The following is a 12,878-nucleotide window of genomic DNA, read 5'->3' as shown; positions in this document are numbered from 1 at the left end:
TAAATCTAACCAATAGTGTCCTTAATGAAAATGCGATATGAAAATCACATTTCCTGAAGCAACCACATAATTTTGTGTTGCTTCTATGACACTCTTGTCTCATGTGTCAGCTTGTGTGCTTGGCTGGGCTTCCAAGTCTTCCAAGTTCAAATTCTCTATCATTGTCTCAAGTTCTCACACTCTATGAGGTGAGCTATTGCACAAGCTAATCACATTGTAATAAGTGTGTAAATGTAGGGATGGGTGGGTCAATAATACTAATGTAGTGATACTTCTGATACGGTATAAAGAATATCGATCCTCACATAAAAATATAGATTCTGAGTTTTTTTTTTAATAAGTTATCTTATTATTTAGATTACATGAATATTAATGCACCTCATAAAATTTGAAGTGGAAAAAAACTATTATATTAGTGAATAGTTGCATGGCACCGGAACTATTTTTTCTTCCGCTCATCTTGATGTGCAGAAATACACCAGCAGACAGACAGCGCTCACCCTTTCAGTCATAATGCTCATTCAAAGAGGGAGCACTGCTTTCCTGAGGTAATGACAGAAATACAGCATCTGGATTTATTCTCACTGAGTAATGACAAACCTAGACGTGACTTGTATTATAATGGGCTTGTGTGACCATTTTTACAGGTTTATTTAAATTCAGAGTTGTTAAAACATTGATAATGATCTGTAATCCTCGTTAATATATAATACCTTTATGAAAACTTACAATGGCTTTACTGTAGTAATATTGCATTAGTAACCACGACTGTAGAAACCATGTTTATTTTTGACAGTATATGGCTTATTTTAGTAATAGTAACCATATAATACTATCTATGGTTTATTTTGAGGTTTTATACTAATTAGTTATTAAAGGGTAGAGTGGTGGTGGCGTAGTGGGCTGAAGCACATAACTGTTAATCAGTCGCTGGTTCGATCCCCACAGTCACCACCATTGTGTCCTTGAGCAAGGCACTTAACTCCAGGTTGCTGCAGGGGGATTGTCCCTGTGACAAGTGCACTGTAAGTCACTTTGGATAAAAGCATCTGCCAAATGCATAAATGTAAATGTTTTAGTACTAGTAACCATATAATACTATCTATGGTTTATTTTGAGGTTTTATATGTGGCTTATACTAACTAGTTATTAAAGGATAAACAAATCAGCCTAATAATTTTCTGTTTAGGCCCATAAATATATCAAATAATTAAGGAATAATATATTTTTTTTATTTTATCCAAAGAATTCATAAAGAATTAAATTTAATAGAAGTATCAGTATTGATACGATATCGGCGATATTGGCCTAAAGGTACCTGGTATCAAATCGAAAATAATATAAAGTGGTATCGCCCATCTCTACATAGCAGTGTGTGAGTAATAGGGTGAAAAATAAGTGTTTATAAAGTTATAATCAGCTGATGTACTGTTGATTTGGGTGAAAGTGAATAAAACACACAATTGTTGTGCCTCGTGTTATTTTTCACCAGAAATCTGCAGCGAAACGTAGAACGCGGTACTTAAAACTCAGTTTGCAAAAATGTAATTATAGCAGTTGTGTGCAGGGTTACACAAACAGTTTAGAACAGTTTTTGGGGGGGGGCATTTCTAGCTATATGCAGTGCAAGTGGCCGCTTAGGGCTGGCAAGCCACCAGGGGGCCCCATAAAGCAAGGTGTTTTTTTAATATACTAAAAGCTATGAGTCAGACTCGGCCATCCTTTATAGCTAAATTAGACATGTATAGGGCCCCCTTGTGGCCTCCCTGTAGAATTTCACTTAGGGCCCATATATGCTCAGAAACTGCCTTTATATGTCAAACACCACTGAGTTATAGTAGTTTTCACTCTATGAGACTAGGTTGCAGTGTACATTCACAGAAATAGCAAAACAGCAATTTTATTGCAATTTAACAGGTTTTGTGAAACTTCATTGCGACTTGAAGAGTCTAATGATGATAGATGGATAAACTTTATTATCTCCTAAACACTCTGAACAGACGAGCAAATAAACTCAAGCACAAATTGGGTGTTCAGACCCGCATCATGCATGGTTTTAAAAGCTGACAGTTTTCTCCCACCCGCCCCTGCTACAGCTGATGTTTTTATGCATTATATGCGTGTACTGTTATTTTCCTCGGCGTTCGAAGGTTAGGCGCATTTATAAGCGGCGCCACATTCATCAAGTTTGGCACAGCTCGAGCCCTACAGAAAGTGAGTTGACAGTTACAAATGACATAGTCACCACTCGCACCTTTCATTACCAACCGCGCTACACTATCAAGTGCCGCTGGCTTAGAGCACATTTACAACAGTTTACAGTGTCTTTGACCGAGTTTTCTGGTGAGTGATAACTTCAAGTGGCTTTTCTTGACAAACAGAACCCTCCGCCCTGTATTCAAATTATGAGAATGTATAATGCTTAAAACCACGGAAATAAGAAATCTTTATTTTTTCATGTTTGCATTGTGAAATAAATGTGGTCTTACGGATCTGCTTCTGTGCAATTTGAAAGCTTCCCTCAAAAAATAACCATGATTAACCTATCTGAACCACCTTTAATTCAGCTTCTAGTTTAAATAATTGATGATAATAGTCTGGTTCGATGTTCATTTTTGGTTGTACCAGGTATGTCCATTTAAAATAAATGATGACTACAAAAAAGCACGAGTAATGTTAGAAATGTGATCATTTAAAAAACACCCTGGTGTTTTCAGTCAATGTATGGACGGCAGAACTGTGTTTAGCTATTAGCGACAGTGTTTTGAAATGCATTCTCACGCGCATAATGTCATGCGTTATAACAACATGCGTTAGACAAAGTCTATTGGGTGCTGGTGAGTCGCGCGCTTGTAAGTACTCACAATGTCGAAAGTGAGTTTAGAAACTTCAACTTACCTCCCATTGCGCACAGGCCATAGAGGCAACAGATAATAAACCATGCATGGGCCTTCATGGCGATTTACAAAATGAAACTACGTCGATATCTTCTTAGAAAGTTAACATGTGAGTCCATGCGTGTTCTTTTTTTCACCACTAACAGTTTGCGTGTTGTCAGACAGCTGACACTATGGAACGCCAGGCAGTTCAAATATACGCGAATTTTAACACGTAGACAACGCGTAGACAACGCGTCAACAACACGTTGTATGCACGTTGTTAACGTGTTGTCTACGTGTTGTCTACGTGATAACTTTTCACGCGTTGTTTACGTGTTGTTTACGTATTATCAACGTGTTAACAACATGTTGTTAACGCGTTGACAACGTGTTAACAACACGTAAACAACGTGTTGATTTCATGTGATTCTGAGCCATTTGGCCACTTGTCCAGTTTGAAGGGGTGAGTGTTGCACTTTTCCATTGGCTGCTGAGTTGTAGGGTTAAACCATTTCTGTAAGCCTGGGGGGGTTTGCCTGCCACTATTTAACATACTAAGATCCTCTAATTTCTTGGTCCTTTTCTTCCTTTTGTGTGTAGCCTATACAAATGTAATATTTGGATTGCAGTTTTAGGACTTAAAATAAATTATTATTATTATTTTCATCAAGATAAATTGCCCCCTTTTGCTCCTTTACTGCCTATTTTGGTAAACAAACACATTAGAGGGAATTCATGCTTTTTACACCATTCATCAGCATTAGTTTTATATCTTAAAAAACATTAACAGTTGTGCGGGGAAAAACTAACAGCAGTGGTACTCATTTAATGTTGGTGTAAGATACAGACCATTGTAATAAATACTGTCTTTGGAAAACAACATGAACCTTTTTCAGCATTTTAATTTAATGTAGGGCTTTGACCAGCAGAGGGCACGTTGTGACTAATTATGGGGCTTGTTAAAACCTAAACGGACCTCTTTTTGTTTAGATATTAAGCACTCAGACATATGCACACAGGTGATATTACCCATTTTGATGAAATGTACAGCCTTCCAAAGACTGTCGGGATTAGAATGAAAGTTTGTAATTAGGTCAGATAGTAACTGATTTGACTTTCCTGACAGCAGATGTACACTACTGTGCCAAACTCCTAGGTCATGCTTAAAATTATTATTAAAGCCTAAAACCTGAGAAGTGTTTAGCCAGTTACAGCCTATTTATACATAATACATTATATATATTAATGTGGTTCAAGAGTTTTAATTGTGCCCAATATTGTGCAAATGGTCTGATGGCCCTTGTTAAATATCAGCAGACTTCTCATCTCATTTTTTGGCAATTAAATCATGAGTCTGGCTATCCATAGCTGTTTTCACACTGCATTATTTTCTGGGAGAATTGTCTCGCTATATGAAAGGTACGGAGCGTGAAAGGGGGGTCTGATTTGATCCACCTTTGCGCCAAGGAACATGAGTAGTAACAGAGATGGAACAATGTCTGTGTGAAAAGCCACAGCCGGCATGCTGGTGTTGTGTCTGTTGGGTCTTTTTCTGTCACACAGCTGGTTCCGGAAAATCGCATCACTATGTGAAAGCATGGTTGTGGGATTATGCTGCAAGTTTTTGTTTAGTATGAATGAGTGCATGCGGCATATTGGAGATACTGGGGGAATGAAAAATCCAGTGCATCAAGTCTTATGTATTTTGAAGCTTATATTAGTGAGAACCTGTAATACAGAAACTATGCCGTGTATTAAGCATGTTGAAAGTAAATCCATCTTGAAGCGTCTCCAAGCCTGAAATCCTTGAAAACAGCCATCAAATCCATACACTATATCAGTCATAAATAACTATATAAATACAAAATAAAAGTTTAAATTGCACTTTAATAAATCAATCCATGTCTTTTCACTGTTTTATTATCAGAGACAGAAATAAAACAGGATGACCACTCCTCCACCCGGCTTAATTTTTGCTAAGGTGCTGGAAGCATCAATGAGTCCAAACTGATAAAAGAGATATCAGCAAACATAAATCTATGCAGTGTATCAGTTTGTTAAGCTTTCGGTCTAACAGACCTTCATCAGAGCATACATAACTCAACACTGGATAGACAGGCAGAAATAACCAAGCACATTCCAGTCACTGGCAGTACCAACACATCTGTGCATGCCAATAGACTGTAAGTCTATGTGCAAACCCCGATGACAGACGCTCCACTTCCTGGGAATTGAGGTTTTGTTAATTTTAAAGTGTCATTGCGCACATTCTAAAGGCCAAGGTCATGTGGTGTCAAAGTTACATTTGAATATGCCACAGTACATGTGCTCTCTTTTTTTATTGTTTTAAACAGGCGATAGATAGATAGACAGACAGACAGACAGACAGACAGGAAGACAGATAGATAGATAGATAGATAGATAGATAGATAGACAGACAGACAGACAGACAGACAGACAGATAGACAGACAGGAAGACATATAGATAGATAGATAGATAGATAGATAGATAGATAGATAGATAGACAGACAGACAGACAGACAGACAGACAGACAGACAGACAGTCTGACTCACTCACTCACTCACTATATCTTTCAGTCACTCACTCACTCACTCATTCACTATATCTTTCAGTCACTCACTCACTCTCACTATATCTTAAGGGTATAGGCTAGTCTGGTATGCCCCCCTGCTGGTCATAACCTACATTCAATAAAAATGTTCAAAGAGTAAAATTTTATGTTTTCCAAATACATTTATTACAATGGTTTGTATCCTAAACCATCATTTAGTGAGTACCACTGTAACTTTGCAGCAACACAATTGTTGAATGGTGTAAAGCAAGAATATCAGTAGTGAAGCAAAAGGAGGCAATTTGTCTTTATGAAAATAATTTATAACTTAAAATAAATTGTAAAATCTTAAAACTGCAATCCTAATATTACATTTGTATAGGCTACACACAAAAGGAAGAAAAGGACCAAGAAATTAGAGGATCTTAGTATGTTAAATAGTGGCAGGCAAACCCCCCAGACTTACAGAAATGGTTTAACCCTACAACTCAGCAGCCAATGGAAAAGTGCAACACTCACCCCTTCAAACTGGACAAGTGGCCAAATGGCTCAGAATCACATGAAATCAACACGTTGTTTACGTGTTGTTAACACGTTGATAACACGTAAACAACACGTAAACAACGCGTAAACAACGCGTGAAAAGTTAACATGTAGACAACACGTAGACAACACGTTAACAACGTGCATACAACGTGTTGTTGACGTGTTGTCTACGCGTTGTCTACGTGTTAAAAGTCACGTATATTTGAACTGCCTGGCGTTCCATAATTCTGCGCTTGTGTTACAGGCGCTCGTGCACTTAAAGAGTTCACGCGCCCCACAACAAACACAAGGAAACAAAACACATTTCACTGAAGTAAAAAAAATCACACTGCATTGAGAAGAAATATGAGTAGTATAATAATATCTATCTATCTATCTATCTATCTATCTATCTATCTATCTATCTATCTATCTATCTATCTATCTATCTATCTATCTATCTATCTATCTATCTATCTGTCTATCTGTCTATCTATCTTCCTCTCTGTCTGTCTGTCTGTCTGTCTGTCTGTCTGTCTATCTGTCTGTCTTCCTGTCTGTCTGTCTGTCTGTCTATCTATCTAGCTATTTATCTGTCTGTCTGTCTGTCTGTCTATCTATCTAGCTGTCTGTCTGTCTGTCTGTCTATCTATCTATCTTCCTGTCTGTCTGTCTATCTATCTAGCTGTCTGTCTGTCTGTCTGTCTATCTATCTATCTATCTATCTATCTATCTATCTATCTATCTATCTATCTATCTATCTATCTATATGTCTTCCTGTCTGTCTATCTGTCTGTCTGTCTGTCTATCTATCTATCTATCTATCTATCTATCTGTCTTCCTGTCTGTCTGTCTGTCTGTCTGTCTGTCTGTCTGTCTGTCTGTCTGTCATCTATCTATCTATCTATCTATCTATCTATCTATCTATCTATCTATCTATCTATATGTCTTCCTGTCTGTCTATCTGTCTGTCTATCTATCTACCTATCTGTCTTCCTGTCTGTCTGTCTGTCTGTCTGTCTATCTGTCTTCCTGTCTGTCTGTCTGTCTATCTATCTATCTATCTATCTAGCTGTCTGTCTGTCTGTCTGTCTGTCTGTCTGTCTGTCTGTCTATCTATCTATCTATCTATCTATCTATATGTCTTCCTGTCTGTCTGTCTATCTATCTGTCTGTCTATCTATCTATCTGTCTTCCTGTCTGTCTGTCTGTCTATCTATCTATCTATCTATCTATCTATCTATCTATCTATCTATCTATCTATCTATCTATCTATCTATCTATCTATCTATCTATCTATCTATCTATCTATCTATCTATCTATGTCTTCCTGTCTGTCTGTCTATCTATATAGCTGTCTGTCTGTCTGTCTATCTATCTATCTGTCTTCCTGTCTGTCTATCTATCTATCTATCTGTCTGTCTGTCTGTCTGTCTATCTATCTATCTGTCTTCCTGTCTGTCTATCTATCTATCTAGCTGTCTGTCTGTCTGTCTGTCTGTCTATCTATCTATCTATCTATCTGTCTGTCTGTCTCTCTGTCTGTCTATCTATCTATGTCTTCCTGTCTGTCTGTCTATCTAGCTGTCTGTCTGTCTGTCTGTCTGTCTATCTATCTATATGTCTTCCTGTCTGTCTGTCTGTCTGTCTGTCTGTCTGTCTATCTATCTATCTATCTATCTATCTGTCTGTCTGTCTCTCTGTCTGTCTATCTATCTATGTCTTCCTGTCTGTCTGTCTATCTAGCTGTCTGTCTGTCTGTCTGTCTGTCTATCTATCTATATGTCTTCCTGTCTGTCTGTCTGTCTGTCTGTCTGTCTATCTATCTATCTATCTATCTGTCTTCCTGTCTGTCTGTCTATCTATCTATCGCCTGTTTAAAACTATAAAAAAAGAGAGCACATGTACTGTGGCATATTCAAATGTAACTTTGACACCACATGACCTTGGCCTTTAGAATGTGCACAATGACACTTTAAAATTAACGTGAATATTACAAACTATTTCGCTGAGAGTGTTCCCCCAAATGTGTGTTAAACGAGGCAAAGTGTTTCAATGTGTTTGAATCCACGCCAGCATATTTATACAGTTCTGGGATGCTTTTGGCCCAAGAAGAGTATTGCATTAATCTGCTGTACTTTTGTGTAATTCATCTGAGCTGTTAAAAATAATAATGCACCTTTATCCCACCAATTAGTTTAAAGGATGAGATTTATTTTTCTGCTAAGTAATGTTGACACTTTGATAGGGCTTTTGAAATTAGAGGTCAGGGCATTGCTGATAGACAGCAACAAGTTTTTTCTCCACATTTATGTTGAGATAGGGGGATAAAATATGACAACTGCTCATTAAGTGACACTTGCTTTCTGTCGAAACAAAGCAAAAGGCAGTTCCCTGCCACCTGTCTTCTATTCATCCTCACTTAAGCACTCCTGTCGAACTGTCCTGTACATAATTTATGGTGCACCATATTTACTATCTGGTTCTCTGCCAATTTAATTAGCATTGAAATCAACTTAACAACTATTAACTAATATGGCATGATGGCAAACGTTGGCACTTAAGCACTGCATAAAAAATGCTTTAACTTAATTAAGGAAATTGAACAATACATTTGTATTTGCATTAACATTCACTTGACTCACAAACACAAATAAAACAAATGACTCTTTGGTTTTTACAATCATATAAATATATTAGTTTTATTCAATAATGTTAAATAATATGTCTCCCATAGACTTATAGAAATAGGTATAGATTCTATTGCAAATGCAGGGCTGAGACATGTATGCAGAGTATTAAGAGTAACAGTGAGTAAATAAATACTAAACAGGAATCATCCTCCCCTCATTTGTTTTTACATTTTTAATGTATCCTGTAAATATTGGTTCATGCATGACTGTATTGTTGCATTGTTCCATCCAAAATGTGTCTGACAAATGTTTGGCTTTGGCTGCCAGGTTTATGTCTGTCCATCCTGTTTGAGAGATGGGAAAGCCAGAGTCCGAGTGATTCCATCAAGTCTGTCCCGGTAAGTGGTTATTGTTTTTTGTAGCTATAAAAAAATAAAATTGTATCATCATGGCTTTGACAGGAAGACCTTTGCTTTGTCTCATTTTGGAAGATAAGAAAAAAGTAATATGGTTTATTTTTCCTTTGTTTTATTTTTTTTGGAAGACTTAATTTCAATTATTTGGATCATCCATGCAGAACATACAAAAATGATTGGATTCATTTGATATAAAGCAGACTCTCAATGTCTATTAGCATATAGCCTATCGGGATTTATATAAGAATTGGGTATTGTAGTATGTGCGCACTATTATGTGTGCAGTTTCTGGGAAACAGCGACAACCAGCAGTCAATTTTGCTGTAGTAGATCCCAACTAGTGTCCATGTGGTATAAAATCAAGACCTCTGTCTTCTTGTACAGCAGAGATCATTATCCATGACTTAGTTTTGGCCTATTCGCCCTTGGTCACAAATTGTCTTTTTGATCTCCCAGAAGTGAGCTAAATTGTGACAGTTGCATCACAGGGTAAGTGCAGAGCTGGAAACCCTTATCCACACTGAACCATATCATCTAAACAAGAAAAAATTAACAATTGACATTTGTTTTCAAGGACACAAAAACTGAATCCACAAACAGACAGAACTGACAATAAACACATGTCACATGTTAAAGATCACAAACATCTCATTTGGGAGCTGCTTGAGTAATTTAAACTCAAAAACCGTCAATTTAAAAGAATGCGTTTATTTCACACCAACACCTTTTATTATTATTATTATTTAAAATTAGTTCACTTGACTTCAGAATAAATCCACTAAACTGTCTGTATCGAAACTGAATTCATATCAGCTCATTCAAATTGCACCCAAGGGACAAACTTTCACACAAACAACCAAACATCTGTGTAACACATCTCTCCAGACACATAAAGGTCGTTTTACTCAACACTACACTAAAGGTAACCTCAGAGGGACGTTAGGAGAATATTTTGATTGCCCTAAAGCTGGGGTTGAGCTGATGAATACCCAACCGATGCAATGCAGATGTGGTGCAAGTTCATGCTTTTAAAATGCATCAGGGTTCTCTCTCGGTCACACACACATACAGAGGCAATGACATTCAGCTGAGAGGAAGTGTGACACATTTGCACAGTGCTTTTTGTGAGGGCTAAGAGATGGACTATCCTGGGGGACAAGACTTTGGTCGAAACATGGGTGGAGGGTTGAGTTTTTGTCTTTTCTGCTGCATTGCAGATACCGCATTGGGGTTACACCTCAAAGTCAAGCACACATGAACACACACAGAACGCAATAACAGGCACTGAATATCAGTAAATACAAGGTCTCTAACAATTCTCTTCTTGATATAATTTGCCACTCCCACCAATTTTGAAAATATGCCTGCTCTCAATATACATGAATTGACCCTGCTAAATCCCTCTAATGCTGCATGAAATCACACACACACACACACAAAAATGTTTTATTTTTGCAATAAAATATTTTGTGTTCTATTAGATAAGCTGCTCATTGCAGCAGCAACAGCAACACCAACACATTTCTTAATTAGTATTTTTGTCTTGTTTTCAATTAAAAATATCTACTTATATATTTACATGGTATATCTGCTTTTCAAAAAAACTGACAGAATTTACTAACATTTATTTATATACAAGAAAAGTGTAATCTGCCAATGGGGCAGGACATTTGTTTTTTATGTTTAAAACAAGTTTATTTTTCTTAACCCATTTAAAAATAGTTAGTCTTGTTTTAAGTATAATCCTAACAAAATTTAGGCAGATTTTTTCTGAAAACAAGAAAAAACATATCATGCCTCTTTGCTTGTCAATTGAATGTGTCTTGTTTTAAGAATGTTAAGATATTTTTACTGGAAAACAAGACGAAAATACTATTTAAGAAAAAAAATATTTTTCAGTGAATGCTCTTAAACAAATGTCTGATTGTCTTCTAGGAGCCCAGATAATAAAATAGACCATAACATAAAAATGTATAACATAGATCACAGCAAACCACATCACTCTCAACCATAAAACAGAATTTTACAAATCTTTAAATGTGTTGCTTTAAAATGAAATTGAACATTAAAATATCTGGAAATATCTGTAATCTGAACAAAACCTAATGCTTGCGAGACCAGGTGATCACTTATAGGGATTGTTTCTCTCAAAAATGAAAATTCTCTCATCATTTACTCACCCTCATGCCATCCCAGATGTGTATGACTTTCTTTTTTCTGCAAAACACAAATTATGAGATTTAGAAGAATATCTCAACTCTGCTGGTCCTCACAATGCAAGTGAATGATGACCGGTAACTCAGAAGGTTAAAAAAGAACATAAAGGCAGCATAAAATATGATAAAAAGGACTTAAATATACTGTAGATCTATCTCTCATCCACACTTGTCATTTCACTTCAGAAGACATTGGTTTAACCACTGGAGTCTTATGGATTACGTTATGCTCCCTTAATGTCCTTTTTGGACCATCAGTGTTCTGGTCACCATTCACTTGCATTGTGAGGACCAACAGAGCTGAGATATTCTTCTAAAAATCTTTGTTTTTGTTCAGCAGAAGAAAGAAAGTCATCCACATCTGGGATGCCATGAGGGTAAGGAAATGATAAGAAAAATCATACATTTTTGGGTGAACTATCCCTTTATATTTTCTATTTATAAGTATTATAATACTTAGTATTTATCTAAGTATTTTCTAAATGTAGTTGCTGTAAAACTAATCTAAAGAAAATATGAATTTTAAAGCATACTACTAACTGGAAAAAAACTTTAATGTTTTAAAGGTTCTGTCAACAAAACAAATGACACATAATAAGCATAATAAATGTATGAACTATAGATTCTATCCCGTAACCCTAACCCTAAACCTAACCCTTACAAAAATTCTGCAGTTTACATACACAAACTGTAATCGACAAACATCTGGCCCTGATATATGCAAAACACCAACACATGACACAACAAGGACTTTCAGTGAACAAAAAATTACCCAAATCCCAGAAATATGATTCCCCAAAATGTCAGTTTAACTCTGTCCTGTGGATCATGAACGTCTTTAATTGTTTGCCTGTACTGAAAAGCATTAGCCCTTAGCTATCTCCTGGTCTCTCTTTTATGGCCGTAAAGCAGCAGTGAAACTGAGAGAGAAGCACTTTGCTGTGCATGGAGAATGGAAGCAACTTCATTAAAATAATTGTAAAACCACCCGATCTGGCCTTTGTGTGCATGCCAAATATAAATCATGCAGATAGATGACTCTGAATTAAGATTACCTTCGGTTAAACACATTTTTATTTTATTATCTCTTATGTGTTGTAGGCACATCACAGTCAGCTGAAACCGACTCAAAACAAAACTGTCAAAGGAGATAATTATAATTAAATTAACATCTGTCTTTTAGACATACAGGAACTAAAGAACAGAAAGTAATCTATTCTTTAATCTCTTTTTATAGTCATATATTGGATTAACAAGCCCTCGAAAATACAAAAGCCATTATTTGACCAGGTTACAAATTAGCACAGGATCTATAATGACATTTACATGTCTGAAAGAAGAGGGAGCACATTTCAATGTAACGAGCACTTGCATGGTGTAACTGTAATTATCTGAATGAATACTGTGATGAGGAGGAGGGTGTGGCCGGGTCATGATGAAGCACGGCTGGCGGTGAATCAGCGGATCAGCGGGAGAGCGAGATAAAGGGGTGGTCGGAGATGCCGGTTCGAGAGAGAGAGAGATGCTCACGGCCGTGTTGCATGAGTGTCTATGTTTGTTTTCTGTTATTGTAAGTTTGAGTTTTGACATTAAACTTTATGTTTACTGTTAAGCTGATTCCCGCATCCTACTTGC

The 12,878-nt window shown here is 36.7% G+C and overlaps 1 protein-coding gene and 1 long non-coding RNA gene across 3 annotated transcripts in view; one reads left to right on the top strand and one right to left on the bottom strand.

Moving 5' to 3' along the window:
- LOC127623959 (acetylcholine receptor subunit beta-like) overlaps positions 1 to 3,048 on the bottom strand; it is a 33,808-nt gene extending 30,760 nt beyond the window's left edge. Inside the window, exon 1 of the mRNA XM_052098556.1 lies at positions 2,899 to 3,048. Coding sequence (XP_051954516.1) covers positions 2,899 to 2,956 — 58 coding nt within the window. The 5' untranslated portion in view covers positions 2,957 to 3,048. The remainder of the gene's footprint in view (positions 1 to 2,898) is intronic.
- The window catches only part of LOC127625779 (uncharacterized), an 89,499-nt gene that overhangs the window by 61,977 nt on the left and 14,644 nt on the right, over positions 1 to 12,878 (top strand). The window contains exons 1-2 of one of the 2 annotated variants that reach the window (XR_007968371.1): positions 2,294 to 2,343; positions 8,939 to 9,009. This is a non-coding gene — a long non-coding RNA (uncharacterized LOC127625779). Of the gene's footprint in view, positions 1 to 2,293; positions 2,344 to 8,938; positions 9,010 to 12,878 lie in introns of those variants that run through there. The other variant, XR_007968364.1, reaches the window with a different exon arrangement.

This window comes from Xyrauchen texanus, chromosome 1 (genome assembly GCF_025860055.1).
Source record: "Xyrauchen texanus isolate HMW12.3.18 chromosome 1, RBS_HiC_50CHRs, whole genome shotgun sequence".
In the NCBI taxonomy this organism is placed as follows: domain Eukaryota; kingdom Metazoa; phylum Chordata; class Actinopteri; order Cypriniformes; family Catostomidae; genus Xyrauchen; species Xyrauchen texanus.
Note: the sequence above shows the minus strand (reverse complement) of the source record. Positions and strands in the feature narration are given on the sequence as shown.